Below are 26,509 nucleotides of genomic sequence, written 5' to 3'. Positions count from 1 at the left end.
TCTAAAATATTGTCTGAAAATAGTACCTATGCGAAAACAAAATCTTATTTCCCAAGATCACATTCAAATTCTTAGCTTCCGGGGAGCTCCAAGGAAGTTCGCAATTCGCGACATAGGCTCTACAGTGGGAAACTGCAGGGAGCTTCCTAAACGCTTCTTACTGAGCTTGCAAAAAGTTATTACCGGAAAGCTTTTGGTAATGTCTGATTTACATTTATTACAATTCTACAACAATGAGTTTGAATGAGATTATTTTCTCACTTTTTTATTGTATTCATTCTTTTACACTTGGAATTAACAATTCTAAATTTTTGAATTTATTGAATAAAAGTATAATTGAGGACCACTGAACCAACCAGTTGAGTTGTTACCCATTTCCATGAGCGACTTTTGCGCTCGTGGAAATTCACCTTTAGGATACTGTGTTTATTAGTTTGCCTGAAGTGAGGCGCCACTTGCTAATTGACGCGGGAATTACGAATAGACATGTATGTAGTATTTTTTTTACTTCAAATGTCTTGCATTACGAAACGCTTCCTTTTTCTCAATCTATTGCATAACTGCGCTAGTTGGACCAGGGTTCAATTTTTATTTTTCACTTACGAACCGTAAATGTTGTAACACTTCCCCCCAAATGAAGATGAAAACTTGTAACGTGAAAATCAATTTCCATGAAATTCGATGTATTTCAGAATATCATACTACATAATGTTTTTTTGGCTCCCAACTTATCGTTTAAGTTTCGACCCTCAGTGCAGGTGTATTTGAATTCCAGGAACATTGATCATTACATACATTTAAGAGTTACAGATTGATTACATATATTTCATAAAGCACTGATTAACATTGAACAATGATACAATACTGCACTTACATGTAGCTTATTCAGGAAAATATAAGTATATTTATCTTGTACCTTAATTTATCACGCAAGCGTAAAATAATTTAAAAAAATATGTAACTACGATTCGTCTGCGTCTTACAATTAGGTACGTTTTTGCATTCTCTTAAGCATGTCGAATTCCACTCCTCTCGAGCTATTTACACAGATAGAATGAAAATGTTTCGCATGTAAAGTCAAGTTTTGGCAGGTTTGATTATCACTATACATCTCTATCATGGTGGCCCTTGAAAAGGGTATTTTTGAAATTCGATCGGCTCACCCCCCAAATTCGCTCCAAATAAGTCAAAAATAATTCCCTCATATTTTCAGAATTTTATCTTGACTCTACCCCGTGTGCCCGTAAAAGGGTAGATTTCCCCAGTTAACCCCTTCAGGAGCATATTAAATAAAGTTTTGTATAGGGGGGTTTCTTGGGTCGCTGACCCTGATGTCGCTATGTTGGATCCACCATTAAGAATTTTGTCATTTCAAGTTCAAATTCGTAATCAGTGACCTCAAAAACCTTCAAGCACCGAATTTTACTGAAATCGAATAACTTTTTGAAATTTGAAATTTTGAGATCGAATTCGTAATCTGCGATCCAAGAAACTCCCCTGTACCAAATTTTATCGAAATCCTTCGAATTTAGTGGGTTCCTGAAAAGGCTAAATGGGGAAATCCATCACGAGTTAAAGTTGAGATAAAAATCTGAAAAAATTAGAGAATTATTTTTGAATTATTCGGAACTGATCTGGGGGATGAGCCGGTGGAAATTCAAACATGACTTTTTAGATTCTAGAAGTAGGTATGACTTTTATGGTACAATGACGAAGTGTCATACAAAGATATATTTTGTTTCCCGCTTAATGATATTTTTATTGCTACGCCTCATGAATCCATTAATACTTCGCTGAGCATTTTTGAAAACAAAAATGTAGCTCAAATCAATCCCACGTACGAAACACTTCCATTCCGAAGTCTCAGGAAAAATATAAAACGACACCGCCAAGCGATCGTCCAGACCTCGAGAAAATACAAAAACGTACCTGACGTAGTGTTGACAAGCAAAACGTTATTGTTTACTTATCAAATAAATAACGTTATTCTGTATAATATTAGTACATTCGTCCATCAAGTCCCTGACACCACGGTTTGATATCCAGGAGGCGGAGTTGAATGCGACGAAGCTCTCAGAGAAATCCTACCGAACCAGGAACCGCTGCTCCTTGGAGTCTCGGACGGTGCTGATGCTTGTACCTGTCGAACAATTCGAACGATTTAATTCGCGTGTGCGAAAATGCCAGTGTAGTTATACTGAACAGAATCTATAATCGAACCTGCTGCACTGCTTGCGGTGTTGACACCCACTCGTTTGCCGCCAGTTCTCGACGTCGAACGGCTTTCTTGTGCTGCCACCATAGGAACACATTGGCTAATCCTGCAGATAGCACCAGAATTGGCAATAAAATCGCCAGCATTATTCCAGCATCTCTAACGCCGATAACAAGAGCCACTCCTGTCCCGACGGCAAGAATTATCAGTACAAATGCAGCTGCGCAGCCTATCCGAGAAAATCCATAACGCCGTTCTGGAGAAGGAAGGAGAAACTTTAATTTCAGTGACGATTGTATGTGTATAGGAATTTTCTTCTGTGCGATTCGTCGATTACACTTTACTTTACTAATTGTAAGATAGAGAATCGCGTGAAACCAAAAACGAAACTTGCTGTTGCACTTGCAAACATTCAGATGCCCACTACTTTAAATTACCTAGTAATATGTATGTATAGTTCTAAAAAGTTCGAATTAACACCATTTTGAAACCGTCCATACAAAGAGCCTGAAAAATTAGCGCGTGTAATATAACAATTCTCTTTAAATATCAGCTAAATCACTCATTCGAAATTTTTTACACGGTATTTTCACTATGACTCGACCAAGCGCATACCAAAGTCCCACAAAAAAATCAGTAAAATAAAAATTTTCAATCCCACCACTAAAATAACACTAAAATCGAGAAGATTTCTAGCTCCACTGAAATTACACCAAATTCTAAATTCATATTTATAACCGAAATCACTCTTGAAATCCACTGAAATTAAATGATGTGGAAATATTTTATTAAAAACAAAAAAAAAAAAAAAAAAAAAAAACAACAACTTATTAGTGATATTTTGGTGATATGGATTTTACGAGTGTAATTTTGATAAAACCGCAGTAGAAAAATGTCACAACTACAACGAAGAATTGAGTGAAATTTTGGTGAATATCACTTTAATATCAATGACTTTAGGATCCACTGAAAAACAGTCTGTAACACGGTGGGACTGAATCCACCAGGGTCATCGCAGAATATAACCGCGATCAAAATTCAGATTGTAAGATTATTCACGCACGAATATTTTACGTCCGATCGACGCCAAGCGAACCAATCAATCCTTCCTATTCTTCTTCTTTTTCGCCTGAGTTTTTGCCTCTTCAATTAATTTTTACTCATTCATATTCTTTGTCGTGCATACCATTCCGTGGTAAACAGTTGCTGTTTGATTCGGTATTATATGTATATCTCGGTTGAAATCTAGCTAACAAGTAGTAGCTACTGCCTAAGGCGTAGCTGATCAGCCAAAAACAAGTAGCAAGAGGAGCGTATGGTTTACATTGAGTATAGTGTCAGGCTTATTGTCAGTTTTGTGCACGCGTAGTTTTAAAGAAGAAGAACGAACCAAGGTTGAATTGAATGGCAAAAATATAGCGGGCGTCGTATTACAATGGCGTATGAGAGGCCCAAAATTGTACCAGGACCTTGACATGTAGCCTAGGATTGACCAGGGGCCAACTCACCCATGCATGTCGTACAACAAAATAATTTCCTCGTTTACATCTCCGTTCGGAACTTGCCATTTCACGATCGCTAATTTTTCAGGGTGGTTACACACCTGGAAATATCTCAGAGGATTCAAAAGGGGTCTTGCGAAACGTGGAATTGTCAGGAGATTTTTAATTTGGTCACGGAAAAAACTGGAAATGTTACTTTTCTATGATGGGAATTAGAAATGATTTTTTGAGGTAATAAGTTTATTTTTTTTTTTTTATTGAGAAAACAAATTGGCTCAAACTGACTTTTTTTTTATGTTATATTTTTTCTCAATTTGAATTGAATTTTAACCGAATATAGAGTTAGTGAGCTGAACGATTTAGGTTTTGGTAACTTACTAAAACTGGGAAAAACTTCAGGGAAATCTAGGTTTTTTCAATGTACTTTGCATGAGTTTATCTCACAATCAACTCCAAGGAATTGCATTTCATGATATTCTGATTGCAATGAGAGTGTATTAGGTACGATATTCGAGAAGAAACTAGTGAATATGGATGATCGAATTTGATAGAACAATTATGAACATCTCGCAACACGAGCAATTTCTTTTTCCTATACTTTCGTACGCGCTGATCGCGTTACGCAGTTTCTTCAATCAATGAAAATTTATCAAGAAAGTTCGAAAGCTGCGATTGAAGTCAAGCAAGTTGAATCCACTCCAAACAACACCGATAACTTTCCCCTTTGTGGAAACAAAAGTTTTATCTACGGTATTCAATTAAAAAAGGTCGTTCATTGACTGTAAAGTGGGGCAATTATATTATCTTGCGATATTCTCGAATACCAAGAACGTGCCGTTCGTCCAATTTCAACCAACTATTAGGTCATTTTGTTTATACGTTGAAAAAACTTGCGCAATATCGTGATATTTTTTAAGTCGTAAACAACTGAACTTACTTTACTTGAGTATGTTATTTTAAATGCGTTCTTACACTATGAAATGAAATTTATTCAATCAATCGATTTTGCTTCCAATTTCAAATCCTCTCTCGAAATTGCTTGTTTCGATTTATACGTTTAATACAGCAAAATTCTCACCAAATATCGGTGACTGCTTGCAGAGTGCCAATTTCGAAGTTCCTCCGATACCCTTAATCAGGAATAACGAAACTCTTGTACCAACACAAAATATAATCGACAATCGACGCATTACGTCTATAATGATCGAAGTCCGTGCTCGTCTATGACGCCATCGATAAGATAACGGGAATTGTATAAAAATCGCCTGAATTAAAACGTCGTAATCCAAACTCGTCGAAATACTAAATGTAGGTAAACTAATCTTCTGCCCATCCCGTAAACCTTGAATGCTTCAAGCACAAGTCGAATTTTTCAACACACTCATTGAATCAACCGGTGCAATATACCATACATGACATATATAATTCCTCATCTGACACAGTAGACAGTATTATGCACGCTACGTATAGCTTCACGAAATCGACGAAGAACGAAATATGGGCTCGTGGAAAATGTGCAGCTGTGCTTACATGTAAACTACATTCGCACACACGTTGGAATGTATATTTATTGTCGACGGAACAGCCGTGCGTAAGTTTGCACATTTATTAAAAACATCTCTCACTGCCCCCTTTTTTCTTCTCTTACATTCTCCGGTTTTTCAACTTCTCAAATTATTTTGTCAATAAGATAAGAAGTGTTGTCTAAATGTTGTAGACTTTATTTTTTCTTCATTTTTTCTTGCAATCGTCACGGCTCCGCGTCGCCGAGTGGGTGAATAACATCTTCTAAATGTATAATATTAACGCTTCTCGTATCTCGATGATGACTTACCGGTCGTAAGAGGCGCGGCTTCTGCACTTCTGTCTGGCATCGTGACTCCAAGTTCAGCGGACTGGTCGTTTTCCATATTCCGGGGCCGCAGGCATTCGGTTGAAAAATTGCGACTCCCCTTCTTATTGTCGTTGTAAAAAATTTGTAGAAACAAAAAGGCGCCAAATCACACGAAGCTCCTTCTGTGATCCACTCGGACGCCCCGCTACTCGAGCGACAGCGGTAATCCGATCGTGTTTTAGAAAGTCTTCTCCGCAGGTCTCTACCATATAAGTCTGGTCATCGAGATGATTTCAAGCCCGTTCACCGTCGCTGCTGCAGCATCTCGGTCTTAGTCGCCTTTTTACACGAGTAATTACTCTCGACAAAACTGTGTTATTTTATTACGCACATGTTGCAACGATTTTTTTTTTTTTTTTTTTTTTTTTTTTTTTTTAATTTTTAGTGGAAAATTAGCTCGGACGCTCAAACTTTCACGACTATTTGAAGCACGACCGTTGCCGGCTGTCTCACCTTTTCTCTCTTATCTCGTAATCAGACCGCTTTGCCGTCGGACCCTCTACGTACACGTTGAACCACTGTCAATGGCTACGCCAGTGCGGAGCGATAGTCAATAGCTCTCGTGCACATATCAGACTCCACCTTCGATCGATGTAAGATCGTACTCCTCGTATAATGTACGAGACTCGGTGAATTCAAATGACATTGCTTGCCATGATTGTCGAGGAAAAACGGTGTAATTGGTGCGTTTAAGAAGTTAATTGATTGAACCGTTGCCTATAGGTATCTGAAAATCTTGATTTAATTTGACTCAGAATCGTAATAGCAAGATAATACTTTTTGTTTGTAATTATACGAGGCACTGAAGGAACTTTTGTTTGTCTCAATTGTAATTTATAATTTTTAGAATCGTTGGGTGAGGAAGTGTTGGAGAAATAATTAATATGGATTTGAAAAAATTCGTGAAAGAAATTTACATTCTGTCTTGTAATTTCTCGAATAGATTTTTCAAAAGCATTGAGAAATAATGAGCGGATGAACTGATTATTATTATTTCTCAGGTATGTATCTATTTTTTTTTTTTCGACTTCACATAATTTTCCCCTAAAGCATCATTACCAAAAATACTTTGAAGTGAAGAAAATAAATTCCTGAAATTGATAATATTCACACTCCGGTTATGTTTACGTAATGATACTTCGTGCCGTTCATAGATATTTCGTATAACCACAGTATATTAAATTACTCAGCGTGAAATCAGTCGATATTTTGAAATCAAGGGGAATTTCTTCTGCTGCGAATATATCTCCGAAACCGGGAATTCCACAGACAATCGATCAGTGTACTTCTATTTTCCCAATTTAAGATAATAATTTTCGTTGCGCAAACAAATATGTTATCTAATGTAATAAAAGAAAATTTAACAGTTATCTTCACTACGAATAATACGATCTCCCAAACGAAGAATGTCAAAAAATATCAATAATTGATGTAATAATTCTCATTACAATAATTTACACGGCGTGCATGATCAGTTAATATCTATGGGAAATATCATGTTTATTTCGTATTAAATGATCGATGTACATATTAATAATAATAATGATCTCACAGTCGGTATACAAAGTATTTTAAATATAACATATTATTTATATATTTATTTATATGTGTACATATATATACGTATGTATGTACGAACGTTGTATATACACACCCACGTAATTATCTTTTAATGTTTAAAATAAATCTCTACGTTTATACGCGTCGCGTATAGGTACATGTAAAAATAGTAATAAGAATGACAATACTAAGAAGGTATAAAAAGCGAAGCGTGACGAAGAATCGTGTCGAATGGCAGAAAATTTACGTAAATCATCAACCAGTTTTAGCACTGCACACGCATCGGGCCCCTGTGAATCGTTATTCAGTTCCGGAATAAGTCTACTCTAATTCGGCGGACGGTTGAGTTCAGGCCTCGGGATCAATTAAAGCCAATTGGCTCATTGTGACCTTCTCCGCCTGCAGAGCGAACCTTATAGCTGCCGATATCTCGTATAATCTGTAAGTCTTTTTTTTTTGGCTCGTTATTAACCAAGTTATATCATGTTTGTTTCTAGTCACTCGAATAATTTATGTTAAAGTCAAGCCGATATCGATAACTCGCACGGTAGAAGGGTCTGTGTCTAAAGTCTGAACGAATGGACAGCTGCGCATTATCAAATTTTTCTTTGCAGTAAGTTTCTCTCACGAAAATCTAATCTGATTCGTAGGTAACAATACGGTGAAATACTTTCTTTTTTTTTTTTTTTCTTTTACGTAATATCTTAGGTATCATTCGTCATTAAAACTATTAAAATTATTTGTTTTAAAACAATTATACATTCACTTTTATTCTACTTTCTTGTCTTCTTCTTTAGTTGCGTAATATCGTTTATACTATACAACCAATGTCTCGGCTTCGTGTATTATATATATATATATATATACTTATCTTATTATATTTACAAAACAAATACGCAATTTATACAAAACGCTGATAGTTCATAACCAATTAACACAGCGATATTTGCTGCGGAGGGCTTACAGCTTATACGAACGAAATAATTATTTTTTAAAAGTACTAGTTTTATAATTTAAGGTAGAATTTTTATGCGAAAATTGTCGATAATTGCAATGCCATAATTATAGATATCACATGTTTTCATTTCAGTTAGGTATTACAATCTGTCCCAGCAGATTTGGTGCATCGTATTTTATCATAAAGTGATAATAAATACGTCTTTACATTTAACGATGCTTCGTAACATTCCGCTTCATACGGTGCCGCTCGCCTTGCGAACAAGAATTGACGAATTAACGACGGTTAATATCGTGACGGAAAGTTACGGACAGTTCACTGTAAATACGCGCTTTAAACTTTTTAGCAACAAGATACGATGTTAGGCAGCGCGGCAATCGAGGGCTAACAATTCTACCGCCAATTATTTCTCTCCTTTTCAATTTTCCCGCCCCTTTTTTCTCGTCCAATTATCGGTCTGTATATGAACAGCCGTAATTGTGATGTCAAAAATAGTTTTTTTTTTTCAAAACGGATCAATGAACACGGTGCCACGAAAATGAAACCAATTCGGTAATGAAATTGCACTAATTCCAACACCACGTTGAGTGACTGCTGGATCACCCTATAGATCGTAAACTGTACTCTTGAGATTATTCAATAACCAGACAAGAACGGTGTACTATAATTATTCAGTATTAAGAAAAAAGTTGCATTGTTCTGTGTAATGATTATATTTTTTCATACTGAAATCCACAAATAATTCTGACTCAAGTATTCACGTGGAACTCGAGTGAATTATGTTCAGGCTGGTTATCTGCTCCATTCGCTTTCCTTATCACCTTAAATTCCCTAGAAAGTTCATCTCTCACTGATTGCGCAAAAACAATACGATCTCTTCTTCTGCTTTCGAACGATCATAACAAACAATTCTCTACATAATTATTTCAAGTCTTGAATCACCGATGTTGAACACTTCCGAAGGTACGTTTGAATTTTCCGTTAGGGCGGCACGCGCGTCACTCGCCATGACGAATCATGTCCTAATAAACACGCACTTCCGCTTTCCAAGGTACACGGAGAACCCTCAACTCGCCGAAGCAAACAACAGCAGAAAACAACGACCGACGTTCAAGAAGGAAGAATTTTCGTTTCCATGCTCAGGGACATCTTCGTTTTACTTTTCTCACCGTTTTTCAGAAGGCCATCAACCTGCCTGCTCACACCTCGCAGACTTCCGGTGCGCCTGCAGACGTTCCTCCTGCGCTTGGAGAGCCACTGATGGTGTTGAGGCTCAGGGTCGAGTACCTTGGCGCTTCGTCCATAAGGGTGGCCTGCTCGTAGCTCGGGGGCAAATCGTCCTGCGCCGAAAGCTTGAGGAACCTTCGCTCCTGCCTGCGGTCGTCGAGAGTCCTTAGAAGGATGACGGCCGGTCCCAGGACCAGCATTACCGCCCCCACAGCGATCATCGCAACGGCCGCAGCGGCCGTTCCGCCTCCGGCGATGTTGGACGTCCTCAAGTTCCACCTCGTCTCCGAGGCATTTCCGGATTTATGTCCCGGAGTGAACTCCTTGGAAGCGTCGTTGTTCGTCGGCTTCTTTTTATCCTGCGGCAAAGCGTCTTCTGCTGATCCCTCTTCAATTACTTTTATCTTGCTACCGAGATCGTAGGTTTTACTTTTAACTGATCCCGGGTTCCACTTCTCCTCACTCTCACCCTCTAAACTACTTGACGATGACTCATTCTCGCTACGATCTTCTTCGCTGGCGATTTTTTTCATCATCAGGTTACTCACGGTTACTGTGTTGTTTAGCTGAAAGAGAGCCAGGGAATGAAGTAATTATTAAGTCCGGATATTTCGAGTGTGTGATTCTCATGGGTCAATGGAAACTGATTCGAGATTCTTATGCGGTTTATTTTGTTTTCTCATATTATCACGGTGATGTCAGGCTTTCCAATTTTACCCCAACAAATTCAGCATCTCGTGTAATTTTACCCTACTTTGTTCTCCTGCGCGCTAAAATTATACGTGCTTGAAACTTTCGAAAATCGGAGAGATTATGTAGGAATACAAAAAAAATACGATTCAGCTGGATTTTAGTGTTCCATAACCTCAAAGATAGTGAAAATCCGCTGCAAGTCTATTCAAAACGGTTTCACCAATCTTACGAGTTTAATTTTCTAAATGACCACACGAGCGAGAAAGCACAAAACTCGTAAACAAGTGAGAAAAACCAATCTAAAATTCTCTAAATCTTGATTAAAAATTAAAAATCTCTTCGAGTTTTAGGTTTTCGCTGAGAATTTTCACCCCCAGAGGACATGAGAAAGACTTGAACATTGCTACACCAAGAAGAAAGGGTGAAACTTGAATTCAACGTTCGACCACGCATGCGCGAGCTTTGCTTGATCTCAATGCAAGCCAGCCATCTCAAACTCCAGTAGTGAAACGTGACTCAGGGAGATTATTACATCACGCGATTTTTTCGCAATCTCAAATAGTTGATGCAATGATTCGGAAAGACTCGACAAGCTACTACTGTCAACGAACGATAAGTCACGATTGCCACGAACCATCGTAACAAAATAATTTCAGTTCCCCAGTTGCCACGGGAGAGTTTGACGTCTCATGTTCTGTTTCGAGTAAGTTGGCTGCCCTGCCTTGCAGCCGAAAATATGGCCACGATACCATCTCGCTGGCCAATAGAGTTGAACTATTTCACGCATGCGCAGTCGATCATTCGACCTGCCAAGTTTCATAGTTTCCTTTTGGTACATTACCTGATTGTGAGTCGCGTTTCTGACGTCGGCTGCTTTGTGCATGGAAGAAACGCCTTTCTGTAGAAGAACGATTCCAACGGCACTCCAAGCGGCTAGTTGAAGGATTATTACGACCTTCGATGCCCACCGGTTGGCTCCTGCAGTTAGAGACATTCTCGGGACCTCTGTGGTTGCTGGATTGAACCCCAGCTGATACATCAATTTTGTTTATGGATGTGGTAATTATTTTCCTGCTGTTTCAGCATGCCGATCGATTCCCAAGATGACGAATGCAGCCCGATTACTTCCTTGTCGCAGATCCTGCCGGACATTTTTCTACACCACGTCGATATGTGTTTGAACTACCTGATCTATCCAAAATGACGAACGAGAGCCAATGGTATTGTATTTTTGATACCTAAAACTGAAAAAAATTAAATTCAAATGAATCTTCAGTATTATGTATATAACATTAGAAGTAATAATTTTGCAAAAATTCGAAAGAATCGCGTATCAATTTTCAAGACTACAGTATATTACAACAAATATTTTAATCAAGAAATACAATGATTATCGCGTTTCACCCAATTTACTGTATAGATTTTAACTGATCGATCACGAATATATTAGTTGCGATTTTTATCAATTAGACGTTGATTTGACAAAAAAAATATCGTGTTATGATGTCATGTGACAAATTTTATTTTTCCCTACGTATGCAAGATTAGACGGATTCACTAATTGATTTCATCAATTACTAGGAATTGATTGTTCATTTTTTGTATACAATCTCTGGTGAAAAAATTCATTGTAAAAATGTATAAAAAAAAGTGGACCACCGTTTTTGACTTGCTTTTTTGTGAAAATTCAATACTTTTTTAAATTCTTTACACATCTTCTATAACTTGCAAAGGATTTATCACAAGATTCAATAAAAATACATGTAGAAGTAAAAATTAATTTTAGAACTGTGAAAAAATAATCCATTGTATTGAAATAGTTTGAAAATATTTGTAAAATGCTATGCTATGTACTATACTTGCCGAAGTTTTTAGGAAAAAATAAAAAATTCACCTCTATTTCTATCATCTTAAATAGAATATCAACATAGACTTCAACGGTTTCCACTTTTTTAAATTCATTTCATTCAATGACAGATAAGAATTTTATTTTCCAATAATTGATTAAAATTCTTTCAAAATCCTCCGAAAACAAATCTTCTGAGAATTAACGAAAACATTGAAATTCCGACAAATCAGCTTAAAGTATCGGACAAAGTCCATCTTTCAGATTTTTAAAAGCTTACAACCTACGTTTCTTATCTACATCTAAGCAAATCCACTCGACGAATATAACTAAAAATATCTATAATAATGACAATAACAACAATAATAATTGGTAACTCGCGGCACGTTGTTAATTAAAATTCATATACAGCCGAGCCTGCTCTCGGGAACAATACTGTTCTCCGCCAAATGTACCGAGGATTCGATTCGTCTATAGGATGGTCTCTGCAGTAATCTACACGTCTCGGTTAGCGGTCACCCACGCCGCGTACACGTGTTAAAAACTGCCGCTCGCGGCGCTGCGCTGATACATGAGTATTAAATGCATGTATATGGGTATAATGTAGGTATACCGTATATGTATATCGTGTATTCGTATGGGTGTACATTGTACATGAACTGCATCACGCCCAAATGTTTGTTGAGGTATACTATATTAAGAATTGGAAATATAAACAGGAATACTAAAGTGCTTTATACCTGCTCTGCACACATGTTAAAACCGCGCATTCATATTGCATATATAAGCATAATTTGTTTACCGCTGATAGTTACGATATAGTTATACATACATTATTATGCACCGTGTGCAGCTTGGTTGTCGCTGGTACAGGTGTTCGGTTAACACTGTATAACATTCATGTAATAGCCTGCAAAATCGAAGGACTTATCGAGATATTTGCGAGTCAACTTGTACGCGGTATTCAGAAAGAAAGGAAAAGATAATAATTTATGTTATATCAAATTGTATTTTATCAAAGTTTATTTTAAATTACTTTTTTTTTTTTTTTTTTTTCTCATTCACATTATTACTAAATCGTTATTTCGTTCGATCGCAAAAATAGTTAACAAATTTACGTACAAGCGTGGTATTTCATATCAATAATGTTACAGGTTTCTTTTTTTTTTTTTTTTTCCTTCTTCTTTTTCTTTCTTTCTCTTCTCTCTTTTTCTCAACTTACACACGTCATTTCTTTTTCTTTCACCGAATGTTTTTTAACCCATATTATCATCTCGATTCAACAGCGCTAATTGTGAAGTCTGATCTATCGATAGAAAAAAAAAAAGTACAAAGTTCCTCGACGACTTGAAAATATCGTAATACTAGAAATCTAGTGAAAAATGAATGTGGTGATTTTTATGAGAAATTGAAATTTTTTTTTAATGGATTCCTTTAAGAGACATACATCTGAATATGTTATTTTTCTGCCGCTTGTTTTTACGGGGTGATATTATTTAGATCGGAAGAAAAACGATAAACTTTCGAAGATTTAAGAGACTTGTGGCAGGGACGTGGAATGTTAAAAAACTCAACACGACCGAGTAGAACGACGATTATTAAAGTGACACTCAACTCGGTCAACTCGCTCACTTCGCGCTTTTAACGTGGCACAATAGCGATTACGTATTAATTAATTCGAATGCCGTAATATCGATCGCTTTCGGAACGACTACAGGTGATAACTCTATTTCTGAACACCATGAATTACAGTCTAAGCCGGTTTCCCGTTCGTCGTGTAGATATATTTCTCTGCGCACTGTTACACCTTCATCTTATCTTTAAGGTGCACTGCCTGACGCATGTATCGCACCTACTTTGTCTCATTATTTTGTCATTCATGCACGTAAAACACGAAAATATTATTATCTTCATCTACAAAAAATAAACATGTATTTCCTGTACTTCGATTATGCAGGTTCGGTTCGGTTCGGTTCGGTTCGGTTCGGTTCACACTTGCTGAAAATTTTCTACCCATGTATCGATATATAATTGAATCGGGAAAGTTTACAGTTGCAATGGCAACCATAAAACTCACAACTGCACATTTTTCTACTTTTTATGCAAATTAGATAAATTTTTTATTTCTTCATTAATCGAAGTTTTATAATAAGCGTTATTATACCGTTATAAACAAATTGAATTTCATGCATATTCTGTTTTCTGTTTATAAAAAATTTAGAGTTGGTAAATTCGCCGAAAAGCTTTTTGGGAGCCAAATTCTACGATACAGAATTTTTCGAAAGAATATTAACCCCACGTTAAAATTAATGAGCTGCAATTCTTAATGAGGCTAAAGTTAGTTAGATTAACGTAACGAAACATCAGGGAAAAAATAATTATTGCACAATTTTGAAATGACTTTGAAGAAATTGATTTTTCAAAGTAAGAGTATACTTTGTTCATCGTATCACGCTTTACTAAATTTAGGACATTGCAAACGGTACGAAGTAACGTTTTTTTTTCTAATCAAGCATTGCTACAGTAACGTTATTAACTTCATGCTGATAATGCTGATGTCGCTAATTAAAAGAAAATAAAACGTCGCGTGCGTAAATGTTATACATTACAAACTGCAATAACGCAAACGACCACTTAAACGCGAGTGTATTTTTCCATTTCTCGGTGCACGTCTTTATATTATATGATGCATCACAGAGCAATGCGCCAAGCCACGCGTCATGGCAAATAACTTATTCGTGAAAATAATTCCGTTAATTACAACGTCCTCAGGCTATGCGCCGCTGAAACTTCTAACGACTATTTATGCTTTTTTACCTCATAGGGCATTCCACGTTAACTCTACTGCCTGATTCTTATCGCCTCGCATTTAAAAAGCTTTCTTTTTTTAAATGCATTTTAATGTTTTTACTCTTTAGCCGCCGGTTCTTTTTATTTTTAATTTTCTCTATCGTTTTTTTTTTTTTACTCAAAGACATAAGACTCGACAATAATGTTTTAATTATTTTTTATGCATTTGTTCCATCGAATTCATGGTATCGTCGATTAAATACCACGATAAATAGTATTTTTAAGAAAAATACGTTTTTTCGACGTCGAAATATATACTTTTTTATCTTACATTTCTATGCGCTTTTATCGATTGAGAATTCAATTTAAACTCACTTTCCTATCCGTCTATTAAAAAAGAAACATTCAAGGCCGGTGAATCTAATATTTAAATTTCCTTGAAATCGATTACACAACTGGAAGATAATTAAAGTTTCATTTTTGAAAAGCAATTACACACTGTTTTCGAGGTTTCGGTGATGTCAGAAAAAAAAGAAAAAAACCAATTCGACCCAAGTTCTGAAACTCATTTTCAATACTAATCTCACCTGAATAACCGACCGCGAAAACAAAAATTCATTATTATTTTTTTTTTTTTCTCCGTAACGATTTTTATACAACGCGAGTATGTTTTACACGGTTTTCGATGCGTGTTTTCCCTATACAAAGACCCGTTTCTATGACGGTCCAGTGAGGCTACGAATGCGTATGCGCAGAGTACAGAAAAGGCCACTTTCAAGTCCTAGGAGTTGAAATTGGGCTTTCTAGTACTGCGCGCATGCGCAGTCGCGAACAAATCTGGCATTGCGCAACCCTAACCTCAATTTCATGCTTCGTGAAAAAACGCGCAACATACTCTTGTTATATAAAGAATTCTCGCCTCGTGTATTTGCAATATGCCAACTCACACAATATATAATTGTCAGTCGAAATTCGATACCGTATAGGAAATGCATGAATGTACAAATATTGGAAAATTTTTGTATGAAATTTGCACAGAATAATCTCCACCATAATCCTCGGCGAATGCCCTGTATGTTAATCGATGAGTGCATTATACAGCACAGGACGCAATTAGTATCCGGATACATGTGTATATTTATAAAGTGCTTGCGGGCGCAATAACGTTAGCATACAATAACACAGTGTTTATTATCATTAGATTTTTTTCCTCCTCTCTCTTTGTTTAACACGATCGTAATAATGAGAAAGATTACTGCGACATTCACACAAATGCGTCAGTCTCATTCGTCGGCGAATTGGACTAGAAAACTAAGTTTAATCTTCCACGTTTCGAGTGTCAATTAATCGGCCTCGATCAAAAGCCGCAGCCAATAAAATCCTCTACAACAAATATGGATAGAACTAAATTATTAGCGTCATTTACATCGCTTCGATCTGGAAATACAGCCTTTATCTTATTTGTACTAACAGGTTTTAGATTAATCAAACGAGTCGGATGAGATTATACGAATCGCCATTTTTTATACGCATTGCAGTGTATCTGTAGCAAAGCGAAACAGAAGAAAGGTGAAATATGATCTAAGAGTTGACGACTATGCTTACGTAAAAACAATTTTTGTCAAATTTCACTCTTCCAATGTTTCGCAGAATTGCTTGCAAATCATCCTTATACTTGCCCAAAGTGGGTATCACGTAGCTTGTGCACAAAAAACGAGATCGAAGAAGATTCATAAAAATCCTTCCAATTGATCGAAAAATTTGCTTTATTACCTGTCATAGTCTCTATGTAAAACGAAAACACTCTCACATTATAATTTTTTTTTTTTTTTTTTTTTACCCGTCGTCAATTTCTGCTTTGCAGCTATGCCTTTAAAGAAAGCAAGATCTGCTGTGACATTGATAAAATCATTAAACAGAGTCTCAGTAAAATTGAACCTATTTCTCTTAGTAACCTCTATACTCTTTAAAAACATTACAAACCAAGAAATCTGAATTGAAAATAATTCTTAGTTGCATTTACACTTTCTGTAGGTTGTTCTCAAATCTTTTGGAAAATGAAGAGGTACAAAATCGTTGTAAAATTTTTCACCACTATCAATTAGATCGGATCGGATCGGAACGACTCCACCTAGCTGTGGCATACCATCGCACACCGTCACACATCTTCGTCAGCCGATGCACTTTTAGTATTTAATATTAGTTTTTAAACGTCAAAAACAATTTAAAATTAATTTTTTACCACTATAAGTGCCGCACCGTGCGTCGTCTGGCGAAGCTCTGTGACGATGTGTGACGGTATACCGCAGCCAAACGGAGTCGTTCCGATTCCATGCTGTACCAGAACAGTAGGCGTTGGCCTTTATTCTTACGTTATTAAATTTTTTTACTTACAATATCGAGAGCATAATTTAGTTAGAATCAAAATATATCCGAAAAAAAGGATGTTTTATCGTGGAGGCGTAATGAAACTGTATTTTGTTCAGCTCGTCAAAAAATCTATATTAAAAGAAGAAGAAAAAAATGGTTGACATGTGACTGAACCTAGAGTTTGTCGAAGTTGTAAACTTGCGCTAATCGCTTCAATGACTAATTTCGCGATTAAAATTGTCGGCTAGATAATGACAATGATCGTTCTTCCGCCGTGTAATACACGTACTATCCGAAGTGGATGGGATTTGAATAAGATGGGGATAAAGAGGCTTATCCTAGTGATATAATCTTCACGTCGCTGTTCCTAATTCGCAGATTGTAACGATTACGCGAGTAAACAATTAAATACGAGACGCTGTTCATATCTACATTTCTCTCTCTCTCTCTCTCTTTCTGTATATATATATATAGTTGAGGTCTACGTATCCATCAATTCGGGACATTCGACAAAGCTATCGGGTTAGTAAACACGAGAATAACAAGGCTAAACAAATATTCACGCCCTTGTCTGATGATCGTTAAGTAATTTTCAATTAAGGCCGATTCTCACACCTAAGAGTGACAGCAATATCGCTATATCAGCTCATTACGTCAAACGCCTCATTAAATTCGAGTCACATCTTTGACGCATACTCTCAAACTGTCAAATCAGGTTGCAAGTTTTATGTTTTTACGTATGAAATTGAAATATATCATGCAGTCAACCGAAGTAAGACTGAAGAACTTTGATTCAACACGTCGGGATTTTAGGCGGGAATGCAACTTATCTTTCTCATCATACAGCACCTTATAAATCGCGAGAATTGCAATATAGTGAAATGTTTTTTACAGATTAAATAATTTTATACCTCCTGATTGCGATTTTTTGAACGATTTTACACACTTGCAAAACCCTTTTGTAAAAATTTGTGTTTAGAAACGTATTTCCTATGACTTTGATATGAAAATATAAAATTAATGAGAAAAATTTGAGAAAAGCATAACTAACTCCGTATTGGAAAGTGGAGGTCAAACAATAAAAGTTCGATAATTTTCTTTTTGATTTCAAATTTTTAACACTCTTTAGAGACAAAATTAAGAAAGAAATAAAACGAAGATTTCGTACAACTATTATTATTATTATTATTATTGTACATTTACTCACAGTGAAATCTTACAATTAAATACGGGGTCATTTCGAACTTCTCCTCTCTTTCTCTCGCTAGTTTATTTCACTCCCTTTGCCCTCATTTGAGTGACTACGTCACGCCTGCAGCCGTGCAATGACTATCTTTAAATTGGCGCAGCTCCAGTTCCGCACATTCAAACATACGTCGTATACATCTTTACGTTCCTTCCTTACCTCTTCATTTTTTGTCTTTATTTATCCTTTTGTTACTTTTTGAATGATCCCTTGCATCACACGGCTCAGCAACGATGCAGTCATACATTCTTTCTCAACTGATTTCAGAAGTCGTTATTACTATCGCACAAATAACTGCAAGAGCGAATCGAATTTCATGTATCTTTGCAGTAATAATTTTCAGGCATGATTAAACAATATAATTGTTATGGTCTGTATGCGTAACATAGGTATTCGAAAGTGTGTATTTATGTATATATGTATATAGTATTGGCAGAAATAATCATGTCATCAATCATAATCAATAATCGATAATATATATATAATATATTATTGGGATATACTTTGAAGTGAAGTTTTCCGAAGTAATAAAAATATCGGGTGGCATATTAAATACGTATAAAATATTTCAGAAATATTAAACACCGCATATATGGATCGTTAAAAATTTTGAATATTTTTTTTATTCACGAAACTCTTTTGTTTAAAATAACACATGCCTGAATTTTTTTCGAAATATTCGAATGTTATATTTTAGATGACACTTTTCCGAAACATTTCCATAATTCCGGTGATGTTGTATTTCACTTGAAATGGTTCTGAAATATATTTGTAATATCGAAAATGTTACATTGCAATTGAAATATTTCAGAAATTTTCATGAAATCGTGTAATGAAGCTGAAATGTCACGTGACATTTCTGAAATATTTCTCACATATTTCGTGCCGTATGGATCTCTATGCAATCCAATTAATTATAATATGTGTGAAAAGAACCGCTAATAAATTTTTTCACATCTTTTAAATTGACGGGTTCATCGATTCATTGATTTTTAGATAAACGTAACTCGCATCCCAGATGATGATCTATAAAAAAAGTTCTTGCATGTATAATTATATCAAAAATCTATTTGGTCATTTTTCTGATATAGATGATTTACGTGAATCAAAATTACCGATTCCTCGGGACGACTTTTGCTTCTCGGGAAGTGTACCATTATTATTGTTATTATTGTTAGTATCATCTATCTATTAATTTACATGTACTATTTTCACCGCGATTAGACTGAACGTTAATTATTATCATATTGCGTAACTAGATTAACTCATTATCAGAACTTTCGCTGCATTCATGGCAACGAGTATGTATGTACAATGATGAAATAATGAAATAATGATTTTTCTTCACTGCTGTGTATAATCTAAAAATAATCTCCGCATGCTTGAATACCAAACTTACCGATATTTTTGTGTATTACGTTAGCGGTGTAAACTGCGCGGAGAAACAACAAACGTTGAAAATACCGTAAAATACGTAGCCGTAACAACGTACAGCGTTCTTTCAGCTCCTTTTCAATCCGTCGTCGTCACACTCATCACGCTGCTTGTAATTCACGTCGATCGTCATTCGACGAACGTTATATGCCGCAAATTATACCATCATACGTACAAAGTCACACGTGCGTCTAATCTGCGAATGACTTCCGGTTATCCATGCATTAAACGCGACATTGTACACAATATCCGCACGTCGTATCAGAAATACAGACATTTGTATGCTGTTCGAATTCACTGTCTCGCGGGACCTTCCACTCTTACCTTCTACAATTTACAGTTATTCTCGACGCTTTCGAGACAATCAAATGCAGCAGGAAAAAAAAAAAGCTTCGGCGCCGCTCCTAATTCGACTTTTGTATTCAAAAAAACCGCGCCACGCGAGCTGCGCGTCTCGCTCGGGCTCCCGTCAGTAGCAAAAGACGTCTCGAGTCAGACTGAGTGGCAGCGCAAAGCCGGCGGAGTCTCGACTAGGCGAATCGCTGCGCCGTTTTCCGCCGTCGCGACGCTCGTGACTCACTCCCTCCGGAGTGCTCAAAGACCCGAAGACAAGACCCGAAGACCCGGAGTAAATTTTGACGTGCCCGGCCGTCTCTGAAATCTCCGATTCCGACTCTAGGCACGCGAATAAGCGACCTCGGGTTTCGTTAAGGGTTTCGAATTCGAACCCGAGGACATACAGGCGTCAAATTCAGTCTGAGGAGGGTTGCTTTTGCCCTTTTACCCTACAACTCCAATTTGCAAACGAATTAGCCGGGTTGTACGCAGATCGAACGTCACAACGGCGACCAGCGAGGGTCGTTCTTCGCTCCCTTATTCATCGAACATTCAACCCTTACGCTGCACACCATGGCTAAAATTACCCGACGACATCTTCATCGTAAATTTCATATGAAAGACATCCACAATAATCTCATTTGATCCGAAATAAACGATGGAATGGCGGGAAAATCGTTAATACATTCATTTTCCCAAAATTCAACTTAAATATATGTATTTTTTTTTATTTCTGAAATATCTCTGTCTTGAAAGTTATTCAGTCAATTTTTAGCTCAAGATATTGAAAATTTAGTTGGTTATGATTTTATGAGTAGAATGATACATTTTCCGGTATTTTGATATTTTATGAATTTTTTTTTCCATACTCGAAATTTTATTCTGCTACAGATAACTAATTAACCTTGAAATATAAATGTGGGGTCTCCAGCAACCCCATGGCACCAGTGTCATACACAGGAGGTGTACATATGAGGGTTAACTGATAAATATCCGAAAATTTTTCTGCTCCTTTGTGAGGTTCTTTCAAATTCATAACAATTCAGTAAGATCCTTAGACAGACAGTTTTGTACAAAATTTTGAAACGTTTGGAAAATCAATTTCGAAATGTATGGGAATATCGTGCAAAACGGTCTGGGTGTTTAAAATTATTCCTGTTCTTGAAAACAATTTATCACACTTTTTCACATAAAATTGGTTAAAATTGCTCATTAAAAGAAAACTCCATGAAATTGGATTTTCGTAGAGGAAAGAGAAGGGAAAATCTGTGCGATTCTTATCAGAATTATTGATTGTTGATATACGATCCAAGTTCATGAAACATTCGGATCCAATGAAAAATAAATTTCCGCAAAATTATCATTTTCAGCTAATGTGTTGGTTTTGCCGTCAATCAAATGAATTTACAATCTTCACGCCAATTTTTTTTTCCAAAACCTACGAAAATATCTGTTAATATCTAAGGTCCAAATCTGAATTTTGGGTTTCAGAGTGTTGAAAAATTTCGACGACAATAAATTTACAGACAATTTTTAAGAATTCCAGAACGAGTTAAGATGAATTTTTCATGCTGCACTGATGGTGATGAGAAATATTATTTATTTTGGATTATCGTATTACCTTGCACAAAATATTGTTGTATTTTCCAGCTTCAAGAGAAACCTAGAAATTGACACTTTTTCTATTCCAAGTACTGTAATCGATCAATTCAATACATCGAATATCCATGTTGACAACTTGGTCGTGCCTCCAAGCCAATCGGTCTTCGGAGGGTGGAAATCGTTTAAACCTCCCTCGACAATCAGCCACCCTCGAATTGCTCGCCTTGTGTACAATAAAATGCTGATTGTAATAACAGCGATGACTCCTTAGGGGTGTGCGAATCACGCTATTCTTCACTGCGTGACTCAATCCGCCCTATAGATGCGACACAAATGAAGTTTCACTTACTCATGACACGTGTGTAAGATTCTTCAACGCGTGATAGTGCATCGTTGGCTCACAAGTTGGGAAATAATGGTCGTTTATTTTTTGGGCTAATCACTATCGCGATTTATTCGCAGTTCACAAGATTGCTGATGCCGAGTAATCTTAACGAGTTTAATATTTCAAAATTCTACTGATTTCATCTGTTTTAATTGCGATTTCGCCGATTCTACGATTTCCTGTCTTCAAGATCTCGGCTTTTCATTCACTCTATTGGAATTTCGAATCATTCTCATATGTTACTTTAAGATTTCATGACTTCGAACTTTCTTTGATTCAAATGATTTCGCATGTTTCCTATGACTTTAAAAATTCATTGTTTGAAAAATTTCACATTTTCATTTGAAACTATTTAAATCATGCCAATTTTAAGTTAAAAATTCAAGAACAATTCACTTTTACATTCGAGCAACCAGAAGTGCTCTGCCTATATCATGCCAGAAAGTTGGCGCATGTTATTTAGTCAATTGTGCTCACTCAGTATTCCGACATGGTATGTGAATTCGTGAATCGAAAATGACAAACATTGCTGTTTATTCCCTGGGAGAGTTGCCCTCTGTAGCCTGGTGAACTTTAGGTCACGTCTTAATTTGGTTTGGCGATAAGACATGTAATGCGATGATCCACGAAGTCTTGAATATGTGTATTGAATCGGGCATGCATAGACGAAAAAAGAGGAATACAAAAATTAAAAAATTAAACAGATTGATGAAAATAGAACGAAAAAAAAACATAGCTCGTTGAACATGAACGTGACTCATTTATTTGATCAGTGCTGTCCGGTGTCTCACGTGATCTTTATAATATACGCGTCTGTTAATTGGCGACTGCAGAATTTCAGGCTCTTTGTCGAGCTGGTTTCTTACACTGGCAATTGTATGTTTTAAGTTTTATGTTACGCACCAGCCTATCGAACGTATTGAATTTCTCTCCCTCTTAATTTTAATAATACATGCCACGCATGATTGTTATTATCGTATCGTGTTGAGTAACTTGTACAATTTATATTATGATACTTCTTCACCGTATTTCAATATGCTACACTTTAAAACAAGACCTCGTATAATGCTGACAACTTTAATTACTACGTGTCAAGTTTTCATTTTGTCAATCTAAAATTGACGCCTTTTACAACGAATCGTATATTTATGGTAATAATGCAGAAATTTCTACGCAATCAGACTCTTAAATCAACAGAAAAGCAGGATGAGCTTATAAACTGGAATTACGACTATTGGATTATCGAATCACTATTATCTAGAATTGTGTTCCCTTAAGATCCTCGGTTAAAAAACGAATCGACGTGGAAAGTGCCGGAGAGGAAATATAAACATAAACTGAGAACTCTTGAGACGATATGGTTATCTGCTTTCTTTCAAGTTTCACGCTGCTTTTGCGACCCAGGCGTCGAAACCTGAAGCCCTTGGTCTCTTAGCGACATTAAAAAAGTAAAGAAGGTCCAGCCTCGTACATTGAAAAGAAACAAATGTCAAAGACTAGATTCAATCACTGCTTTTTTTTATTTATTAATCTGCTCATTTCCAATAGCGACAAATTTTAACTTTGGTTAGTCAAATTTAGCGAAAAGTACATCTCTCAGATGTGACACTTGTTGAAATGTTTACTATCGTTTGACTAATTAAAGGGTGAAGAATATAACTTAATTGTAAGAGTTTGCAGAAAATCGGCGAGGCGGTGATTCTTTATCTGATTGTGAGATATGAAAATGACTGTCAATAATATTAATATTCCTAAAACGAAAATTTGCTATCGTAAAAAACTCGCCATAGCGAATGTGATGAGGTAAAAAAAAATTTGCGGGTAATTATCAAAATTTCAAAGTATCCTCTAACTATTTTTTTTTTTTTTTACAACAACGAGTTAATTTACGTTATTGATTGCTAATTGAATATTATGAATTTTTATAAACTATTGAGTTGTGTGAGATACAAAACTGCAAGATCAAATTATATATAATACATACAATTTCGGTATTATTTCCAAATTCTGAAATATCGATCAACCCAATTATGTCATACATTTTGCAATTTCTTACGGCGATAAAATTCTCGAAATAAAAATTTGAATGTATTCTCTGAACAATTTGATTATTGAAAAATATATATTTCAGATTTAATTGTGAATTTTATAATTCCCTGGTAAGAAAACTTTATCCTATTCGTAAGACCGGTGACAATTCTTGTGTCTTGGATTTTTTCTTTCATTTCCGCATCTTACTCCACGAGATGTTTATGCCTACAGTAATATCCTTTGTTCAGCGATCGTGATCGTGATCACGACAACGTGATTGACAGTGAAAAGAAACGTTCTAACACTCTGTTGACTAGCAGCGTTCGTGCGTTAAAGGACACGTTTCGATATACGCAACCATTTGCATACATACGTTTCATTAAGCGTAAAGAATATATTTTTATTAAAAAAATGGAATTTGTAAATAAAAAGTGAAAAATTTCTTTATGATCCATCGCCTATGGTATTAATTGACATTACAGTGCAATTCGCCGACAATTATACCCAAGATCGTTGTGAAATAATAAAGACAGCGGAAATTTTTTTGTTAAAACGTTTTTATATTTTCTAAAGAAGTTTATGTATCACAAAATCATATCACGATGTTTTGTTTCTATACAGCTAATGATACCAGATATTTATTCAACAAATGCTGCCTACAACTGATAGATTCACTCTAGTTTCTAAGTATTCATGAAATATTAATTTGAAAATCTGTATTCAAGAATTAAAAAACACACACACAGGTTCTTGGAGGAATTCTGAATCTTTACGAAGTCGTCGAAAGTTTTCGTATTCAACAAATTTTCCCCAATCCAAATAAGTCCATTTTTCAAATACCCGATAGTTATCGTCGATGACAACACTCGAGTTTAATTATATTCCTACCCGTCTGTATCCACATAACATGCAGGAAATTATTTCAAGAGGAAATAGTGCTGTCGGCTCATATTCTTTGAGATAGGCGCACCTACATCATTTCAATAAGCTTATACGATCTAGTTTCGCAACCGTATGGAAACCTAATACTTTCTTTATAATTACGCCTATAACCTACTGAAGAAATAGGTACGTCATCTGCACAGATCGCTAATCCTTCTGCTGCAGCTGCGACTGTTACTTTATACCGGGATTAACATGTAGTACACTGTTATGTTCATTCGAGTGAAACTTAATTCCACTACATGTGGAGACTAGGTTTTGCCGATTGTAACAGAATCGCCGCGATTCATATATTCATTCATTGACCTCGTGTACTAGCGCAGCTACGACTCGACGAGACAGATTCAATTACTATTCGAAATCCGTCTCCTCTCGTCAAAAGTGATAAAAACAAACGAAAAAAAAAGAAAGAAAAATTGTTGGACAGAAGTGGTTAGAATTCGTAGCCAAGAAATAAATACTTGTCTTAAAGTTAGTATGATTTTTCACTCCTATTTTTGAATATATGCTTATTGTTAGATCTGAGTCATCCCCTTCACGTCGTTACTTTAATTGTGAAACTTCATTGGTCCAACATCTTTTATCGAACTAATACTAGATATACTGTCGTATTCGAAGTTTTCATTTATTCTTAATTTGCATTACGAGCTGGTGATAATTTTACATTCGAAGAGCAAAGATGAGTCACGAAGTTCCAGAATATCATTGGACTTGAAAGATTTTTTCTCTTACGAATTATAAGCTTTAAATTATGCGTATGTCGATTCAGGAAAATTTGCTCGTGAAAAATTCTCAGTTTTTCATCCCAGGTGGGAAAATTTTTTTTAATTTAAAAAAGTTTCTATGAACTATTCGTGAATGTTGGTATTATGATGAGAAAAAAAATCAACAAATCCACGGGACGCGGCGTAAAACGTCTCATATTCACAATTTTTTATCTACATCTCATCGCATTACGTGAAAACTCGTCTTGTGTAATTTTTAACACGTTGAAGAAACGCCGAACGAAGTATTTGAAAAATCTTAAAATAATTGCAATGGAATCTTTTGCAATAAATAATTAATTTTGAGTTCTCAGTCTTTTCATCAAATTTTTGTTCATCAAACTTCGAAACCACTTAACTATACGAAGTTGAAAATTCTCTAAAGCACGAACTGATTGGTAACTCCTGATGAAGTGAAAAATTGTCTGTCCTAAAGAGAAGAGTAGCGCAATAATCGGTGTCTTAGTTTCGTATTCAAACCTCGCAACGAGTCAAAGGATTTCACCCGAAGCCCCGTAATAAGAACCAGGTGCGGGCGTTGTTACTGCAGGTGTGAAAATTGCGCCAAGTGACATCGGGGCCTCACCTGTACAGGTTCCTCAATTCAAGTCATACCCACGAATTATCATTAATTACAATGTACCCGTGACAATTATCAATTCGCGCCTACTGCACGAATGTATAATAGAATTAAGACACGTGACGCATTCATGA

At 36.0% G+C, this 26,509-nt stretch overlaps 2 protein-coding genes and 1 long non-coding RNA gene across 4 annotated transcripts; all 3 read right to left on the bottom strand.

Moving 5' to 3' along the window:
- Positions 1 to 644: 644 nt before the first annotated feature.
- LOC124407655 lies at positions 645 to 1,102 on the bottom strand. The gene is made up of 2 exons (XR_006929332.1): positions 917 to 1,102; positions 645 to 869 (listed from the first exon to the last, which is right to left on the bottom strand). It is a non-coding gene; the product is annotated as an uncharacterized LOC124407655 (long non-coding RNA).
- A 657-nt stretch (positions 1,103 to 1,759) lies between these two features.
- On the bottom strand, positions 1,760 to 5,922 carry LOC124407654. Its single transcript, XM_046883998.1, has 3 exons — positions 5,552 to 5,922; positions 2,221 to 2,471; positions 1,760 to 2,140 (listed from the first exon to the last, which is right to left on the bottom strand). The coding sequence occupies exons 1-3, from the start codon at positions 5,625 to 5,627 to the stop codon at positions 2,015 to 2,017; spliced, it is 453 nt and encodes a 150-aa protein (XP_046739954.1). The 5' UTR covers positions 5,628 to 5,922; the 3' UTR covers positions 1,760 to 2,014.
- Positions 5,923 to 9,285: 3,363 nt separating this feature from the next.
- On the bottom strand, positions 9,286 to 20,028 carry LOC124407408. Of its 2 annotated transcripts, none has more exons than XM_046883515.1 (3): positions 19,701 to 20,028; positions 10,898 to 11,293; positions 9,286 to 9,923 (listed from the first exon to the last, which is right to left on the bottom strand). In XM_046883515.1, exons 2-3 carry the CDS (start codon positions 11,086 to 11,088, stop codon positions 9,329 to 9,331), a joined length of 786 nt encoding a protein of 261 aa, XP_046739471.1. In that variant the 5' UTR covers positions 11,089 to 11,293; positions 19,701 to 20,028; the 3' UTR covers positions 9,286 to 9,328. The 2 variants fall into 2 exon arrangements, with proteins under 2 accessions (XP_046739471.1, XP_046739470.1); XM_046883514.1 differs by having other exon boundaries at positions 9,286 to 9,926; positions 10,901 to 11,293; positions 19,701 to 20,026.
- Positions 20,029 to 26,509: the final 6,481 nt, after the last annotated feature.

This window comes from Diprion similis, chromosome 6, assembly GCF_021155765.1.
Source record: "Diprion similis isolate iyDipSimi1 chromosome 6, iyDipSimi1.1, whole genome shotgun sequence".
In the NCBI taxonomy this organism is placed as follows: domain Eukaryota; kingdom Metazoa; phylum Arthropoda; class Insecta; order Hymenoptera; family Diprionidae; genus Diprion; species Diprion similis.
The sequence above is the reverse complement of the archived record's forward strand: the minus strand, read 5'-3'. Positions and strand labels throughout refer to the sequence as shown.

Bases quoted from the DNA above. Each gene is read 5' to 3' on its own strand.
- LOC124407654 (XM_046883998.1), bottom strand. From the start codon at position 5,627: ATGGAAAACGACCAGTCCGCTGAACTTGGAGTCACGATGCCAGACAGA. The intron at 2,472-5,551 runs GTAAGTCATCAT...TTCCTTCTCCAG, and splicing joins AGCCGCGCCTCTTACGACCG to AACGGCGTTATGGATTTTCT. The intron at 2,141-2,220 runs GTTCGATTATAG...ATTGTTCGACAG, and splicing joins CACCGCAAGCAGTGCAGCAG to GTACAAGCATCAGCACCGTC.
- LOC124407408 (XM_046883515.1), bottom strand. From the start codon at position 11,088: ATGTATCAGCTGGGGTTCAATCCAGCAACCACAGAGGTCCCGAGAATG. The intron at 9,924-10,897 runs CAATCAGGTAAT...GGCTCTCTTTCA, and splicing joins GACGTCAGAAACGCGACTCA to GCTAAACAACACAGTAACCG.